Below are 15,185 nucleotides of genomic sequence, written 5' to 3'. Positions count from 1 at the left end.
GCAAGAAAAGAGCAAGGAGGACTAGAAATCATTCTTAACAAAGGGAACGCCACACACAAAGACAAGGCAGTTAACATGACTGTGTTTAGGAAAGAACAAGTAATTCATATTAGCTGGAATCAAGGAAATAACTTTTCTACACTTCCCCACAGCAACTCAACAAATTTTAAACCAGCCCGTAAGGGTTTAAAGACAGTCCAGTTTCAATCTTAGATACAATACAAAAATTCTAGGCCTGCCAACTAACCTAGTGAAAAAGATAGTCTTGAAAATAATCACCAAATTAGTGGCAATATCTACTTACTGGAAGTTGTCACCACTGTGGAGATTGTTAGCACGTAATAAGCCATACAAAGTCACGTGTGTGCTCTCTGATGAGATGCTCAGGTCATGTTCCTTTCCTTCCCTGATCATTGTACGTTTAAGAAGACTAGAACATTTCAAAGCCAACTCCAAAGCATCCATCCAGCACCTTCCTAGAAGAACACAGATTGATAAGTAGTATAATTCAAGAAACTAGAAAAACTAGAAAAACCATACTAATTTAACACTGTTGACTTTTAAACATACTATTATTTCTCTGAGAAACATGCACTGTAAAAGTTAATTAGAATATAAAATCCTGCCAGGATTTTTTAGCGCAATTTCTCAGTTTAATAAGTACTTTTTACATTCTAAATATATAAAAAACACTGGTAAATAGTATTAACATGCATTAGAAAATACACCTAATCTAAAATAAATGTACTTAATTTTTAAAAGCTTCAAACATTAACACGTATAATAATTTGAAGGTACCAAAAAGGTACATGAAATATACCTAAGGGATTATGTTTCTACTATAAACAAACTATCTAAAGTAACATTTTGTTGTTGATAGGATATCTATCCCAGGTTTGGCACCCAAATTTTAAATCAGAAAAATGCATGTACAATACTGTTATTAATTGCCATTTTAGTTAGTAGAAACATTAATAACAATTTTTTTTAATGTGTGGCCGACTCTATATTTATTTTAATTTTTATTTTGATATTGGACCATAGTTGATTTACAATGTTGGTTCAGGAGCAAAGCAAAGTGATTCAATTATACACATACATATATCTATTCTTTTTCAAATTCTTTTCCCATTTAGGTTATTACAGAATACTGAGCAGAGTTCCCTGTGCTATACAGTAGGCCCTTGTTGGTTATCTACTATAAATATAATAGTGTGTATATGACAATCCCGAACTCCCAATTTATCTCTCCCCCTCCCATAACTTTATTTTTTAAATTAAAATTTAGAACAGTACTAGCAGAAAAAATGTTAATTGCAAATAAATCCTTTTCATAATGAAAGCTCATGCCTATGAGATTTTAAGTAAAAAAATAATCATCTGGTGAAAGTAAACTTTAGAAGGTTACACAATTCCCTAGGCTAAGCTAGTCTAAACTAGAAAACATAAAAGTGAAGAAAAAAATCCATTATCAATTTTAAAGTTAACTTTAAAACCTTGCTTTCATGTAAGTTGTATCCTCCCTATATTTATTTCAGGAATTAAGTATTAAGTAATACAGTAAAGACAGAAGTTTGTGTTTGAATGTCTTATGTAAAAAAACAAAAACAAAATTGTGTATAGCGTCTTATTTTAACATTTAATGATGAAATACAAACAGTATTAAATGTACTTCTAAAATGACAAAACAATGAGTTACCACAGAGAATACTAACCAAGTCAAAAAGGTGTTAATGTGTCAATAAAGGATGAAGAAAACTAGGCTACTAATTTATCACTCAATTATATAATGCTATCTTCCTATCAGATTTCCCTATTTGTCAACCAAATTAATGATATGTTTAGTGTTCTAAGCAATTTATGCTTATAATACCTCTGCTGCAAATTCCATACAAAAGACAGACTTTCCCAAAGGTAAATGCAGTGATATATAAAGTAAACCCTGAAAAATGAGGACCAAAATCCAATCCATCATTTGTATTTACCATCTGACTCTGAAGTAGCTCGGATGATCAAATAACTGCTAGGTAAGGGCTGAGTTATGGATCCAACTGCTTCACCTTTTGGACCCTAAAAACAAACAAAATAAATGGTTTACAGTATTAAGAGATCTCAACTTTATATTATTCATTATTATCTGTAATAATCTGAGTCAAGGATTATAATTTTTAAAAACAAACAAGTTTTAATTTCACGCTTCTTGAGAAAACAAATGTTAAGTATTGAGGAAAGCTTTCCTCCTCCATCAAATTTACCTTCTTACCAGAAAACTGAACTTAACAGTTAACCTTAAATATTACCTCTGCATATTGTTCACATACTAAAGAGAAAGCTAAAATTTCCCATACTAGACCAAATTTTAATTTAACAGAGAATTCCCATACCACAAAAACTATTAGATAAGAAATACTAAATTTCTGGAAGCCTAAAGAAACAGCTGGAAATATAGTTATAACTTACAGAAAAAGAGAAATGAATTTTTACTAGGTCCAGGGAAAAATAACTTTTTAAGCTGTCAGATCAAAGAATAAAATGGGTTTTAAGAAGCATAAATATTAGGAAGTCAAGATGGACATTTGAAATGAAAAAAGTAGGAACAAATCAATATGATTTAAACAAATCCTGTAATATCCCTTGGGTATTTTCAAATGGCTTTATAATTAACGTCCAGTTCCTAGAACCAATATAGAGTAGGACCTTGAGTCAGACTGCCTGAGTTTCAATCTTGATTCCATACTAGAAAAATTACTTAAGTAACCTCTCTAGGCCTCTATATCTTTCTCTGGGTAATGGGGGAAATTTGTATCCTCCTTACAGGGAGGAGAATTAAAAAAAAGACCCCATGTAACACGCTGAAAAGAGTCCCTGACACAAAGTAAAAATTTATAAACATTACTCTTTCCTAATCTCAGACACTGACTTTGAAGCTGTTTAAACAATGTCCTAAGTAGGTTTTGCTTGTGAAGAATATTCTGATGTTCATATAATCGTACAAATTTCCCTCCCACCAATAACGAATGAAATAATTTGACATTTAAAGTATTTTTTAATGATTTAAAAATTCATTATAATTCTTACAATTCCTAAGAATAGTAATAAAGAATAAATAATATATATATAAAAGATTCTGAAAGTAATTTTTTTCACTTCCAAATGATATAATACGGAAATACCAGAGGTTTCATGGGTTAAATTCTTTCCCCTGTGGGAAGTACATAATCTCAGAATAAAACTAACTCTGTAACCCTAAATTTACTCCTGCTATGATTCCAGACTACTGAAATAAAGGTAAAAAGTCCATGTCTTTTCCTAGGTGTATGTATATTGCCTAATTAAGCAATACTCAACAAATTAAAAAGCTGAAGCAATACTCAACAAATTGAGTTCTAATCTCAATTATGCTGTTTTCCTAAAGAAGGAGTCCTAAAACCCTTATTCAAGTGTAATTGACTTTAGAAACTAAAACAACGATCACTTTGCAAAAACTTAAGCTAGACTCATTTATTCAGTTAGCATGTACTCCCATGTCTACTGTTTGTAGAATTCCTCAGTATAATATTTTATCAAATAAAGCAATTCTATTTTTTTTTATAAATTTATTTATTTATTTATTTTAGTGGCTGTGTTGGGTCTCCTTTTTGCTACGTGTGGGCTTTCTTTAGTTGTGGGGAGTGGGGGCTACTCTTCATTGTGGTGCGTGGGCTCCTCATTGCCGTGGCTTCTCTTGCTGTGGAGCACGGGCTCTAGGCGCGTGGGCTTCAGTAGTTGCAGCACATGGGCTCAATAGTTGTGGCGCATGGGCTTAGCAGCTCCTCAGCATGTGGGATCTTCCTGGAGCAGGAATCGAACCCGTGTCCCCTGCATTAGCAGGTGGATTCTCAACCACTGCGCCACCTAGGAAGCCCGAAGCACTTCTATTTTATTAAGTTTGTTTTTAAAACAAGGAGTGACCACAGTAATGCTTTCTAGTTATAAAAGCATTAGACTGGACTTCCTAGGTGGTGCAGTGGGTAAGAATCCGCCTGCCAATGCAGGGGACACAGGTTTGATCCCAGCCCCAGGAAGATACCACATGCCGCAGAGCAACTAAGCCTGTGTGCTATAACTATTGAGCCTGTGCTCTAGAGCCCGTGAGCACTGAGCCCATGTGCCGCAGCTACTGAAGCCCACGTGCCTAGAGCCTGTGCTCTGCAACAACAGAGGCCACTGCAATGAGAAGCCCGCGCACCACAAGGAAGAGTAGCCCCCGCTCACCACAACTAGAGAAAGCCCGTGTGCAGCAACGAAGATCCAACACAGCCAATAAGATAAATAAATAAATAAATTAATTAATTAATTAATTAAAAAAAGAAGCATTAGAGTTCCATCTTCAAAGAAAGCTGCCTCTCAAGAGTAAGCAGGACTGCTTCTGCTTATAGGCTTCCTATCACATACTTACATCACTACAGGAAAGACCATCAAAATAAGTGGCAGCTTCTGTTCTGGGGAGCGTGACAATTTGATAAAGAGAAAAACACTCACAGGAAACAGGATATAATATTACAAAGCAAAGCTGGTAACTGCAAACTAAAAGAACAGTATAAACAATCCCCACAGACAAGAGATAATAAGGTACAATATAAAATTTGGGAAACATTTTCTGGAGAAATTTTCAAGTTAGATCTTAAAGGTAAACTAAGCATTTTGGTGCACATTTCATTGTGGATAGAGACAGAAAGGACAGAGACAGAAAGAGGAATAATGTGACTGACGACAGAAACAAATTTATAAGTTCTGGCAGATGACAGAATCATTAATCATTCATTGATTTATCTCAGTTCTACTTATAGATTGTCATCTTTACCTTTCACCTATGTAACAAGTGCTCACTTACCTTCACTGCCCAAATAGACTGCTCCAAAGGATGGAAAAGTTTAAAACAAAAGCCATCTTTCTTTGATGGACGCTCAATGATCTCACAGGCATTCAGAAGGACTGTTCCTACCCACTGACCATTTTTTTGGGTTTTATAGATCAGTAGCACACCGGGTTTCAACACACACCACAATTTGGTCCAGCTCTTTAGAGTACCACGAATCTACAAAAAGATAAGTTTATTTAATAAATAAATCTTTATTTTCCTGCTCCACAAGATACTAACCAAACAGAGGCAAATGGGGTATTTTAATCTAAAATTTCCATAAAAATGTACACTTTAAATTCACTAGATGTGTGTTTGTTAAACTATTAAATAGCAAGCACCGCAAATAAATGTGAAAATAGCATGACTCCTGCTTCTGAGGAACTTAAATTCTAGTGAGAGACTGCAATCAACAATTTCAAAATAATGTACCAAGTAGAATGGTTTTCCTAACCTTTATGGCCAGGTCAGGGGTTATTAAAATATACTTTCCTAGTACCAAGATCTGGAGCTTAAAGACTTAGTAAGTAGGGCCAATATAAGTTAGAAGGTGTTTTCAGAATAACATTGAAGACGACCCAGTATTACTTGAACTATCCAGAAAACTATCACCAGACTTCCATTTTAGTAAGAAAACTTCCATGACAGATGCCATAAGGATTTTAGGTTGGAAGTTGTACCTACCCTTGGGGAAAGTGGAAAGCTTTCAGAGCTGGGGTGATTTTTAGTACCTGCTAAAAGCCAGGTACTAAAACTTCCTGGGAGTCAGGGTCGTACAAGACCATTCTCAAAGTTAGCATTAGTCTAAAAAATTCCTACCAAATATCCAACAGATAAGAATGATAAAGAGGATAGAGTGACCAAGATGATAGAAAAGGAAATAAAAATAAGTGGAAATAACCAGAGGCTAAAAGAATAAGGTATAGAAATAGCAATATGTATGTTTTTCTGCAAATTAATGCTTTTCAGATGTTAACTTTTACACTAACTCTGTCTCATATCTTCTCCAAAATGCATATCTACCAAGTCTACAATAATCTAAACAGCAAACAAAATATTTCTTTACAGCACATAGATTAGATTATATCATGTCACACAAATGACAAAGCCTTTTTAAAAGAATTGCTATCCATATTTGATGTTATTGTCGAGAGAGACAACATTAAGGTTTCTTCTCTCCATTAAGACTGGAACATAGATCCTCTGGGATACAATTAATAGTTTCTTCATCAGTGAAAAACAATCATCCCAGAAGTTGTTTTTGTCTTGTAGGCTTTTACGTGCACTCTGGGCTTTCCTATTTCAGTTGGTAAGTATCCAGCAATTTGAATTCAAGAGTCAATACAAACTGACCTTCAACCAATCAGCCATAACAATAACAGAGGGATCTGTGATTGTACTGAGTAACTCCTTTGTGGCTCTTTTCTTTTCTTCTCGGTAATTTTTCTTTTGTACCTATTTTACAGAAATTATAGAAAAATTAAAAATTCATTAGAAATAGGCAATTTCTTTCCAATTTTTAGTTCTATAGAATGTAAAAATTTTACACTCTAAAATAAAATTCTAAACCTCTTTTAGAATTCTAGAATCTTATTAGGACTGAAGAACTTTTTTTTTTTCTTTTAAAGAGCTGGTAGGAATTTTTACAAAAGCATGGTTAGAATCTAGTTTTTCTGATCACTAGTCCAATTCTCGGTACCTTTTTAAAGAATTTTACCTTTCTAAGATTACACAATACATGAATACAAACTCATGGTAAAAGTTTCAAATGACACAAAGCTAAAAGTTGTTTTTATTATACCCTCTCCTATTCCGAGTCCCAGAATTGATAACTGTTAACCTTCAGGAAGACACCATCCTTTCAGGCCTTTTCTATGTACACAACCTATAGAAACATATAGCTCCTGTGTTTGTTTTTGATTTTTTGAACACACAAAAAAGGTTCTCCTATTCAATATTTTTTTGGAGCATTTCAATTCTATTTCTATTCCATGTCTACCTCATTTTTTAACTGCTCTACAGGATTCCCAGTATGAATAAAATAATAAGAGGTAACCTTTACTGGACACATTCTGCGTGCCAGTCACTGTTGCAAGCACTTTACATGTACTACCTCATTTAATACTCGCAATAACCTTGGGAAGTAGGACTATCGTTATCCTTATTTTACAGATGAGAAAACTGAGGCACAGACAGTAAACTACCCAGGATCACAAAGCTAGTAACTCATGGAGGCAGAATTCAAAGAGGCAGACTGGCTCTAAAAGACATGCTTTTAACTACCATGCTATACTGCTTCTATAATTTTTCTTAATATATTCTCTTACTGATGGAAATCTATGCCATTGTCAGTTTTTCATATCATAAACAATGCTGTAATTGTTTAGGACTGACAATTCTTCTCTTTCCCGACACTAATATATAAGATAAATAACTGAGAAACCACAAACAGTGAAGTTAATTCATTCAAATTATCAAAGTTTTACCCTTCATAAGTCACTTCTGACATAATTCGGGAAAGCAGCAGTAGAACAATCTTACTATTTATTGTGTTGTTGTTGTTTGTGAATGGGAGAAGATAACCTATCAGTGATTTTTCTTTAAACTAAAACACAAAACTTCCCTAGTTGTATTTAATGGTAAAGAAACTACATACACACAACAAAATTTTAATAATTACACGGTCAAAAAATTTTCGACTTTGGTCTTTATTAATATGCATATCTGAATTAACAGATAATATAGGGCTGTAAATGCAAATACATATAGGATCAGATATGGAAAAAAAGAGGGGCAAAATACACTATATGGGAATCAAGAATCAATTGGAAAGCATGTGTTCCTTAAAATCCAGGATCTGTGGAAGGCAGGCCCAATATTACCTATTTCTTAAGAGAAGCTGGAAGTCTACACTTGTAATTGTTGGCTCAAATTTTTAAAACATTGTGTAGGTCAAAAAGAAATATATCTACCTGTGGGCCAAATTTAGTCTGTGACCTAGCAGTTAATAAACTCGAATTTCAAAGGGCAGCAGAGCTTCCCATCAGGTGTTCCACAACACAGTGATGTGCTTGACACAAGGACAACTGTGCAGAGACATCCAGTCCTCAGCACCCCCACTCCCGTTGAGGGCCAGAGTAGAACTGGGACACCTATCAGAGAGCCTTTACAGTTGATTCCAGTGTGCCACACAAACACTAACATTTTTTTCTTCCTTTAGGAATACAAATATTTATTTATCTTATTAGCCTACTTTGAAAAGCACATGCAAAGCATAACGTTAGTTATGAAATACCTGTGGAAACTAACCTTGAGAGATTCTTTTTTTGTAAGCTTGCTTGAAGCTGAACTATCCTTCTCCGAGCCATTATAAAGTTTAGATTCAGACTGAAATCACACAATGAAGAAAAGAGAAATAATAATTAAAGCTGTCACTTATTCTACACACACATATGGCACACAAAAACTAATATTAAAGCTATGTTTGTGACATTCTTCCCATTCATTGCTGTGATTTAGGCAAATGTCAATTTTCAAATACTGATTTTCCCTATATAGTATTTGGATTTGAAAACTAATCCACATTAAAGCCACAAAAACACAAAAATAAAAACATCAATAAATTAGTTTACAATGTGAGGTTAAATAAGATCATTTGTAAATCTCTGCATTCTATTTTTCAGAGTATTTCTGAAAAATACAATCATTTTATACAATTATTTAGTTATTCTTAGGACAAATGTATCCAAAGCAATGTAATTTTTTAAGTTGAAATATTCTAAAAAACAAAAAACTTCTAGCAAGTTGCTGCACACACTGCCCTGTTGCTACTCCTTCTCCAAAGGGAATAAATACAAACATCAGAAACTAGTACTGAAACACCCTAATTTGTACAGTGTTTAAAAATCAATATTCCTAGCACCTACTTCTTCCTAGTCATCCAGTGTCCCTAAATTATTACTAATGTCTTAAACTTGTTTCCAGACTTTGTATATATTTGATATTTCAATTTGATCTTCATAAGAACCTTGAAAAATAGGCATAAAAATGGTTTTATCTCCATTTTACAAATCATGAAAGGGAAGCTCAGGGAAGTTGATTTTCTAAACAATCAATCAATAGCAGGGATCAGAACCTGCGTCTCCTAATCCAGTACTCTTTCATGGAGACTACTTTCTTCCACCAGAGTAGAAGACTATAAAACAAAGCTGCTTCTATAAATCCCAGAGCAATAAAATTAAACATATTCCTTCACTGTCCTATGATTTTCATTTTTACCTATTGTTAGACATGGGAGAAGGTACTCAAGGTTTGTAGCATTACTCCCAGTGCCAAGAAAGTATATGGGGCTTGATCCAAATGGTAGTTTTCAAGTGCTCAATGGCCAGATCTACAAAATATCACTAGATGTGATCAAGGATGAAAAACTTTGGGTACAAACTCCCTCACTCAATTTTAAGATCCTTGAGGACAGGGACCGTGTTTATTCACCAACTGCAGCCAGCTATCACCTGGGGAAAAGGAAGGGCTCAATAAATACCTTTGAAATTAATAAAATGAAAATGAAACCAGCACTTGCAGCTCATCTCTCCTAAATATGCCTCTGCTACCTAGTACAAAATACTAATTATTATGCTGAAGGTAATAACTGGCTGAACTGGAAGGGAACTGCAAAATATACTTAGTGTAAAAGGTGGGGATTAACCTAATTAAAATTTTGTTAAAGTTACGCCTTTGAGAGCTAGACTTGAAACATCATATTGCTTACTCCCATGATGATCAGATATACCTGTGATACTAAAACCATTTCACAGAAGTCCTCAAGCCAAACAGGTCTCTGTCCTCTCCTTGCTGCTGGAAACTCAAAGATGACTCAGCTACTGTCAGAGGAATATAATGGTTTCTATTTCCCACAGCTTAACAGGAAAATGTGTGTTATAATGTACTTTTTAGATACCGTTAAGTGAAGAATACTAATAGTATTAGCTTAACAGTTAATGAAAACGAATGGCTGTTTTACTCTTCACCAAGTACTATGATAAATACTTTATACGTTCTGCCTCATTTAATCCTTAAAGCAACCTCATGAGACAGGAGTAGTTCCTCCTTTTGCTAATAAGGAAACTAAGACTAACAGATTAAATAACTTCCCACAGTCACAGACTCATAAATAGATGATCTGGGATTTGTACTCGGGTGTGTCTAATCCTCAGTCTCAACGCTCGTAGCCTCACTACATTTCTCACTACCTTTAGTTCTCACTTTTTAAAACTGTTCATGTAGAATCTCAGACTCAAATTTAAGACTTATCTTTATGAACAACAGGAAATCTATTTCCCTAGACATGACAAGATCTGGCTTGGAGATTCCTAAATGACGCTAGTATATAAGGGACCAGCAGGCCAGATGGCTGTCACATAAGCTTGGTAAATTATAGCACATATACTACAAGGAATCCTTGCCACACTGTGTGGCTAGTTCTGGAGAAAAAAAAAAAAAATCCAGTGACCAAGTTCTATAGTCTTTTTAGTAAAATACAACCTAAGTTTTCTGAATCAGCAAGTTATCTTTTAAACACCAAGAATCATAAACTATTTTTTTAGAATAAATTTATTTATTTACTTTATTTATTTAATGGCTGTGTTGCATCTTCGATGCTGCACACGGGCTTTATCTAGTTGTGGCGAGTGGGACTACTCTTCACTGTGGTGTGCGGGCTCCTCACTGCGGTGGTTTCTCTTGTTACAAAGCATGGGCTCTAGGTGCGTGGGCTTCAGTAGTTGTGGCACACAGGCTCAATGGTTGTGGCTCATGGGCTCTAGAGCTCAAGCTCAATAGTTGTGGTGCACAGGCTTAGTTGCTCTGTGGCATGTGGAATCTTCCTGGAGTAGGGATCGAATCTTGTCCCCTGCATTGGCAGGCGGATTCTTAACCACTGCACCACCTAGGAAGTCCGGTAAACTGTTTTTGTTGGAAGTATTTCACTAAACTAAGTTTCCTTCTTTTATAACCTTACTGACCACCATCTTAATGAGCATACCTAATGAGCTGCGCAACTATGGGAAGTTATTCAATCTCTTCCAGTCTTAGTTGCCTTATTTGTAAAATAAAGATATTCCTAAAAAAAAAAAAAAAAAAAAAAAAAAAAAAGATATTCCTACCAACTCACAGGGTTGCTTTGAGGGGTAAATGAGGCAGTGTGCAAACATGATGTGTTTAACATAGTACTTGGTATATACTGTGTTTCAGGTTTGTGACTATCCTCTAGGTTACCAGTGTTGACAAAAATACGACCTTTAGATAAATGGAACATTAACATATGAGAATATTTTCAACTTGCTTTGAAAACTATAAAATACTGCAGATATAAGTATAATAACAATAATGATAAGCTACTATGATGCTATCAGATATTTTGATTTGGAAAGGTTTTTTTTTTAAATTTCCAAGTAAATATATTTTTTACAGCAAGTGATAGTTGACTTAGCAAACCTACAGGCAAGCATATTCCTGGCTGAAGAATCAAGTCGAGATCTTGGCTCAGAAACCCCTTATCCTTATAATAGCATTCCTTTTATCCCACTAGAAATATTATTCATGCTGGCAATTTCTTTCATTGAGATGGACAGTTAAAATTTTATTTAAAAATGCTAAGAGGAAGATGGGATGATTTGATTAACCGACTTCTCCAATTCACTCATTTACAGGATGCATGAGAAACAGGAACTGCCTTTATTTTTAAAATGGCAGGGGATGGGGGAAGAAGGATTGTGCTTACTGGTCTCAATTATGTATTTTTAAGAAATAACACTTAACCGCAAATTCAACGACCAAAATGACAGTACTGATACTTTTTGCATCAAATTCACAAAAGTATAAGGTTAAAATTATTTAATAGTCTCAGTTATGCAGATTGATCATAGAAGGAATAACAAGATTTTGTTTCCCCAAGTTATTCAGGTAAGAACAAAATTTTCAGAATTCCATGAGAATAAGGTTTGATGATAAATGTATAAATTTTAGGATTGTTCTGAAAAAAAACAGAGTAGAATATATGTCAAAATATTTAAGGACAAACTAGTGACTATGTATCTCTTAAGCTAACAGAATAAACCAAGGTTAAATCTACGTTAAGATAGAATCAATAAGATTCAGCTCTTGGAAAATAACAGAATGAGTCCAATTTTACTTACACCAAATAGTTGCCATGTCAAGAAGCCCATTCATTCACTGTAGTTCTTTACTCAAAGGAAGAAAAATGAATTCTCAAACACCTATTATTAACCAGGTACTTTGTCAGGCACTTACAGCATCCCAACCTGGGAGTTAGATCTTATCTCTTTTGTACAGATAAGAAAACTGAAACCACTTTGAATTCTAGCTCTACCACTTTGACCCTTGGAGAGTTATTTAACTTCTCTAAGCTTCAGTTTGTTCACTTATAAAACAGGGCTAATAACACCTGTCTTCTAGTACTGTTAAGAGAGTTAAAATGACACTTAGCAAGCTCTTAATACAAAGTAGCTATTAATATCACTATAATTAGCATCTAAGAAGTCATAGGTAATATATGACAGTCAAGATCAAACTCAGTTTTTTTACCCTAAAGCAGTGAATGTTTGCTGTCCAGTAGAACTTCCCAAATAACAAAAATATTCCATATCTAAGTGGCTCACTTAGATATGGAGTATTTTTGGTAGCCACTAGCCCCATGTGGCTAGTGAGCTATTGAGATGTGGTTACTGTAACTGAGGAACCAAATTTCTAATTTTATTTAATTTTAATTTAAAGTTCATATACAACGAAGTGCTACTGTACTCAAGGTGCAACCTATGCTTCCTTTTTTTCATTAATGCACACTGCTTCATTAAGGTATGTAAACCTGCTTTTCAGGATCCCTGCCTTTGCCACCCCTCCTACCCCTCCCTCACCCTCCCACCTAGAGGCTACATGTAGATGGCTGTGGTAGGCAGGTCTGCAGTTTAGGCTTCTGAATAGGAATGCCACTATACCAATTCTGGTATTAACTGCCTGAAAATAGGTTTTAAAATTCCATAAATTTCATTGTATTTCTAACCATGGCATAACCAAGATAAATTATCTCCTCATTAATTACGCATCTCATATAAAATGATAAAAGGCATTTCTCATGTATATGTTATATATATATATACAAAGTACTGCTACACTTTCACCTTACATACTTATACACATATTAAGTATAAGATGGACCTTTATGTAATGAATACTTGAAAACTTAAGTATGAATATAATTTGTGTAAAACATATCACGGAATATGATAAAAAACATATCATGGAATCCTCTCAACCACTCTCACGAATAGGAATAAAAAATGTAGGGTTTTACAAGCAATGCCTACGGCTGAGAATAGCAGAGAATTTACTAGCTTAAGAAACAGATTTTCGTACAGTCACTGAAGTTTGATTCCACAAACAGAAAAGCTTCTCCTGCTACTAAACCTGACCAGAAATGACAGTCAAAAGTCAAATCCATTGACAAATTATAGAAAATTTAGTGAATTGCAAACCCACAGGAAAGCCAATGCACCATACAGTACTTCTCAAAGTTGAATAGTACTCTTAAAGAAAAAATTCTCAACAGACCTAAGAATATGTACAAGTATACCATCTGAAAATTACTAATTTAGAGAGATATGTCTCATTCTCAGAAAGTCTTTCAACTGCATGCTATTATAGCAAGAGATGTTTGGCCTTTAACTGGTAAAATGTACATGTTTTGATTGTCATTTGAATGAACCCAAACACTTAAAGATTTAAAAAAACAAAAAACAATGAACCCTGACTATTTCTTTACATGAAACCCTCAGACTTCAGTTTGAGATACACTGAGGTAGCAGCCATACCAGTACACCCTCACTCAGGAGAGAACCCTGGTTACCAATAGGCTATATTTCCCAGTAATCAACAGCACCTAGATCAGCCCCAGTGGAACTTTCCTTTTTTCATTTATACTACATGGTTTAGATGTACCAAGATAAAAACATCCCATGAAAATCTGATAGGATTTCAGTGTTAGTTCACTCATCTTAAATATTAGAAAAATGTTATAATTGTATGTTTGAGGACAACAATATGCTTACCTTGCTCTTTGACATAGAAAGTGAAGATTCATCTTTGTTTTGAGAAATGTCTTCCTTTCCTCTTTCAAAACCTTTAAAAACATAGTCATTATTTCAGTATTACCACATTTGCACACATATAGGCATTAAAAAGCAAATGCACATAAGTTATTCAATTTCAAATATACATTACACAATATGTGATATACATCAATGCAAGAAGCCTAGACAACATACATTTTTAAACTATTATAGTTTAAAGACTACTAAGGGGTCATCTCTGGTATAGTAATTCTTTAGAATAAATCAAAACTTACAGAGACACTGGTGTCTTTCCCTGAACCCATCAACATAAGTTAATACCTCTTTTCTCTGCTCATTCACTTGGCATTAATTCAGGACTCATGGAAGTTTTATTTCAGTTAGTTGTTTTCTAACAAAGAACTAACCCAACATACTTTTCACACCTCTTGCCAAACTGGAAAACAATTCCAAAATTGTTGATAAAAGATGACTAGGGAAATAAATCTGAATTGAGGGACAGACTTTTAAAAAAATCTAATAATGTGCTTATTGTGAGATTCAGTGAGGATGCACAGAAAGCAATCAGCACAGTATTTGCACACAGTACGTGTTCAATTAACACTGACCCTTAATATTATCATTGTCACTGACTATTGCTATATAAATTCTAAAAGGATAAATCTAAAATATGAGTGCACTGGATATATGCACACATCTTTCCAATCATGTAACACATTAATATAGCACTATGCCAAAAGCAATTAGCAAGTTAATGTTGTAAGGGTACAATTAGAGAAATGTTAATGCCGAGGTCTGTGTGGCAGGCATAAGAGGAGCAGTACTCATTTTAATGAAGTTCTTTCTACTTTTGGGGACAAGTAATATTACTCTTCCCTACAACTATTTGTTTTGAGTCCAATAAAAGCCTATATAAAAAATATATATAATCATTCATAAAGCAGCGCTTAAAAGGTTATCAGTAGTATCAGTGCCTGAAGCATTCAAAAATAATTTCCAACATATCATTGAGACCATTTATTCTGTATCTGATTTATGTTAGCTAAAGCAAATCCATTCCATTTTCTTAATTCAGAGATTTTGCTGATTTTTTTTTTGGTAATATGAAGAAGGAATCTTTTTATTTTCCCATCTCTGTAAAG

At 34.2% G+C, this 15,185-nt stretch overlaps 1 protein-coding gene across 7 annotated transcripts in view; it reads right to left on the bottom strand.

Moving 5' to 3' along the window:
* Nucleotides 1–15,185, bottom strand: part of OSBPL8 (oxysterol binding protein like 8) — a 166,239-nt gene that overhangs the window by 46,598 nt on the left and 104,456 nt on the right. For all 7 annotated transcript variants that reach the window (XM_057741091.1, XM_057741092.1, XM_057741094.1 and 4 more), the window contains 6 exons: nt 14,023–14,093; nt 8,210–8,287; nt 6,254–6,355; nt 4,874–5,077; nt 1,986–2,070; nt 305–476 (listed from right to left, as the gene is read on the bottom strand). In XM_057741091.1, the coding sequence (XP_057597074.1) occupies nt 305–476; nt 1,986–2,070; nt 4,874–5,077; nt 6,254–6,355; nt 8,210–8,287; nt 14,023–14,093 (712 nt within the window). The remainder of the gene's footprint in view (nt 1–304; nt 477–1,985; nt 2,071–4,873; nt 5,078–6,253; nt 6,356–8,209; nt 8,288–14,022; nt 14,094–15,185) is intronic.

The sequence above is a fragment of the Hippopotamus amphibius genome, chromosome 7 (assembly GCF_030028045.1).
Source record: "Hippopotamus amphibius kiboko isolate mHipAmp2 chromosome 7, mHipAmp2.hap2, whole genome shotgun sequence".
NCBI classification, from domain to species: domain Eukaryota; kingdom Metazoa; phylum Chordata; class Mammalia; order Artiodactyla; family Hippopotamidae; genus Hippopotamus; species Hippopotamus amphibius.
The sequence above is the reverse complement of the archived record's forward strand: the minus strand, read 5'-3'. Positions and strand labels throughout refer to the sequence as shown.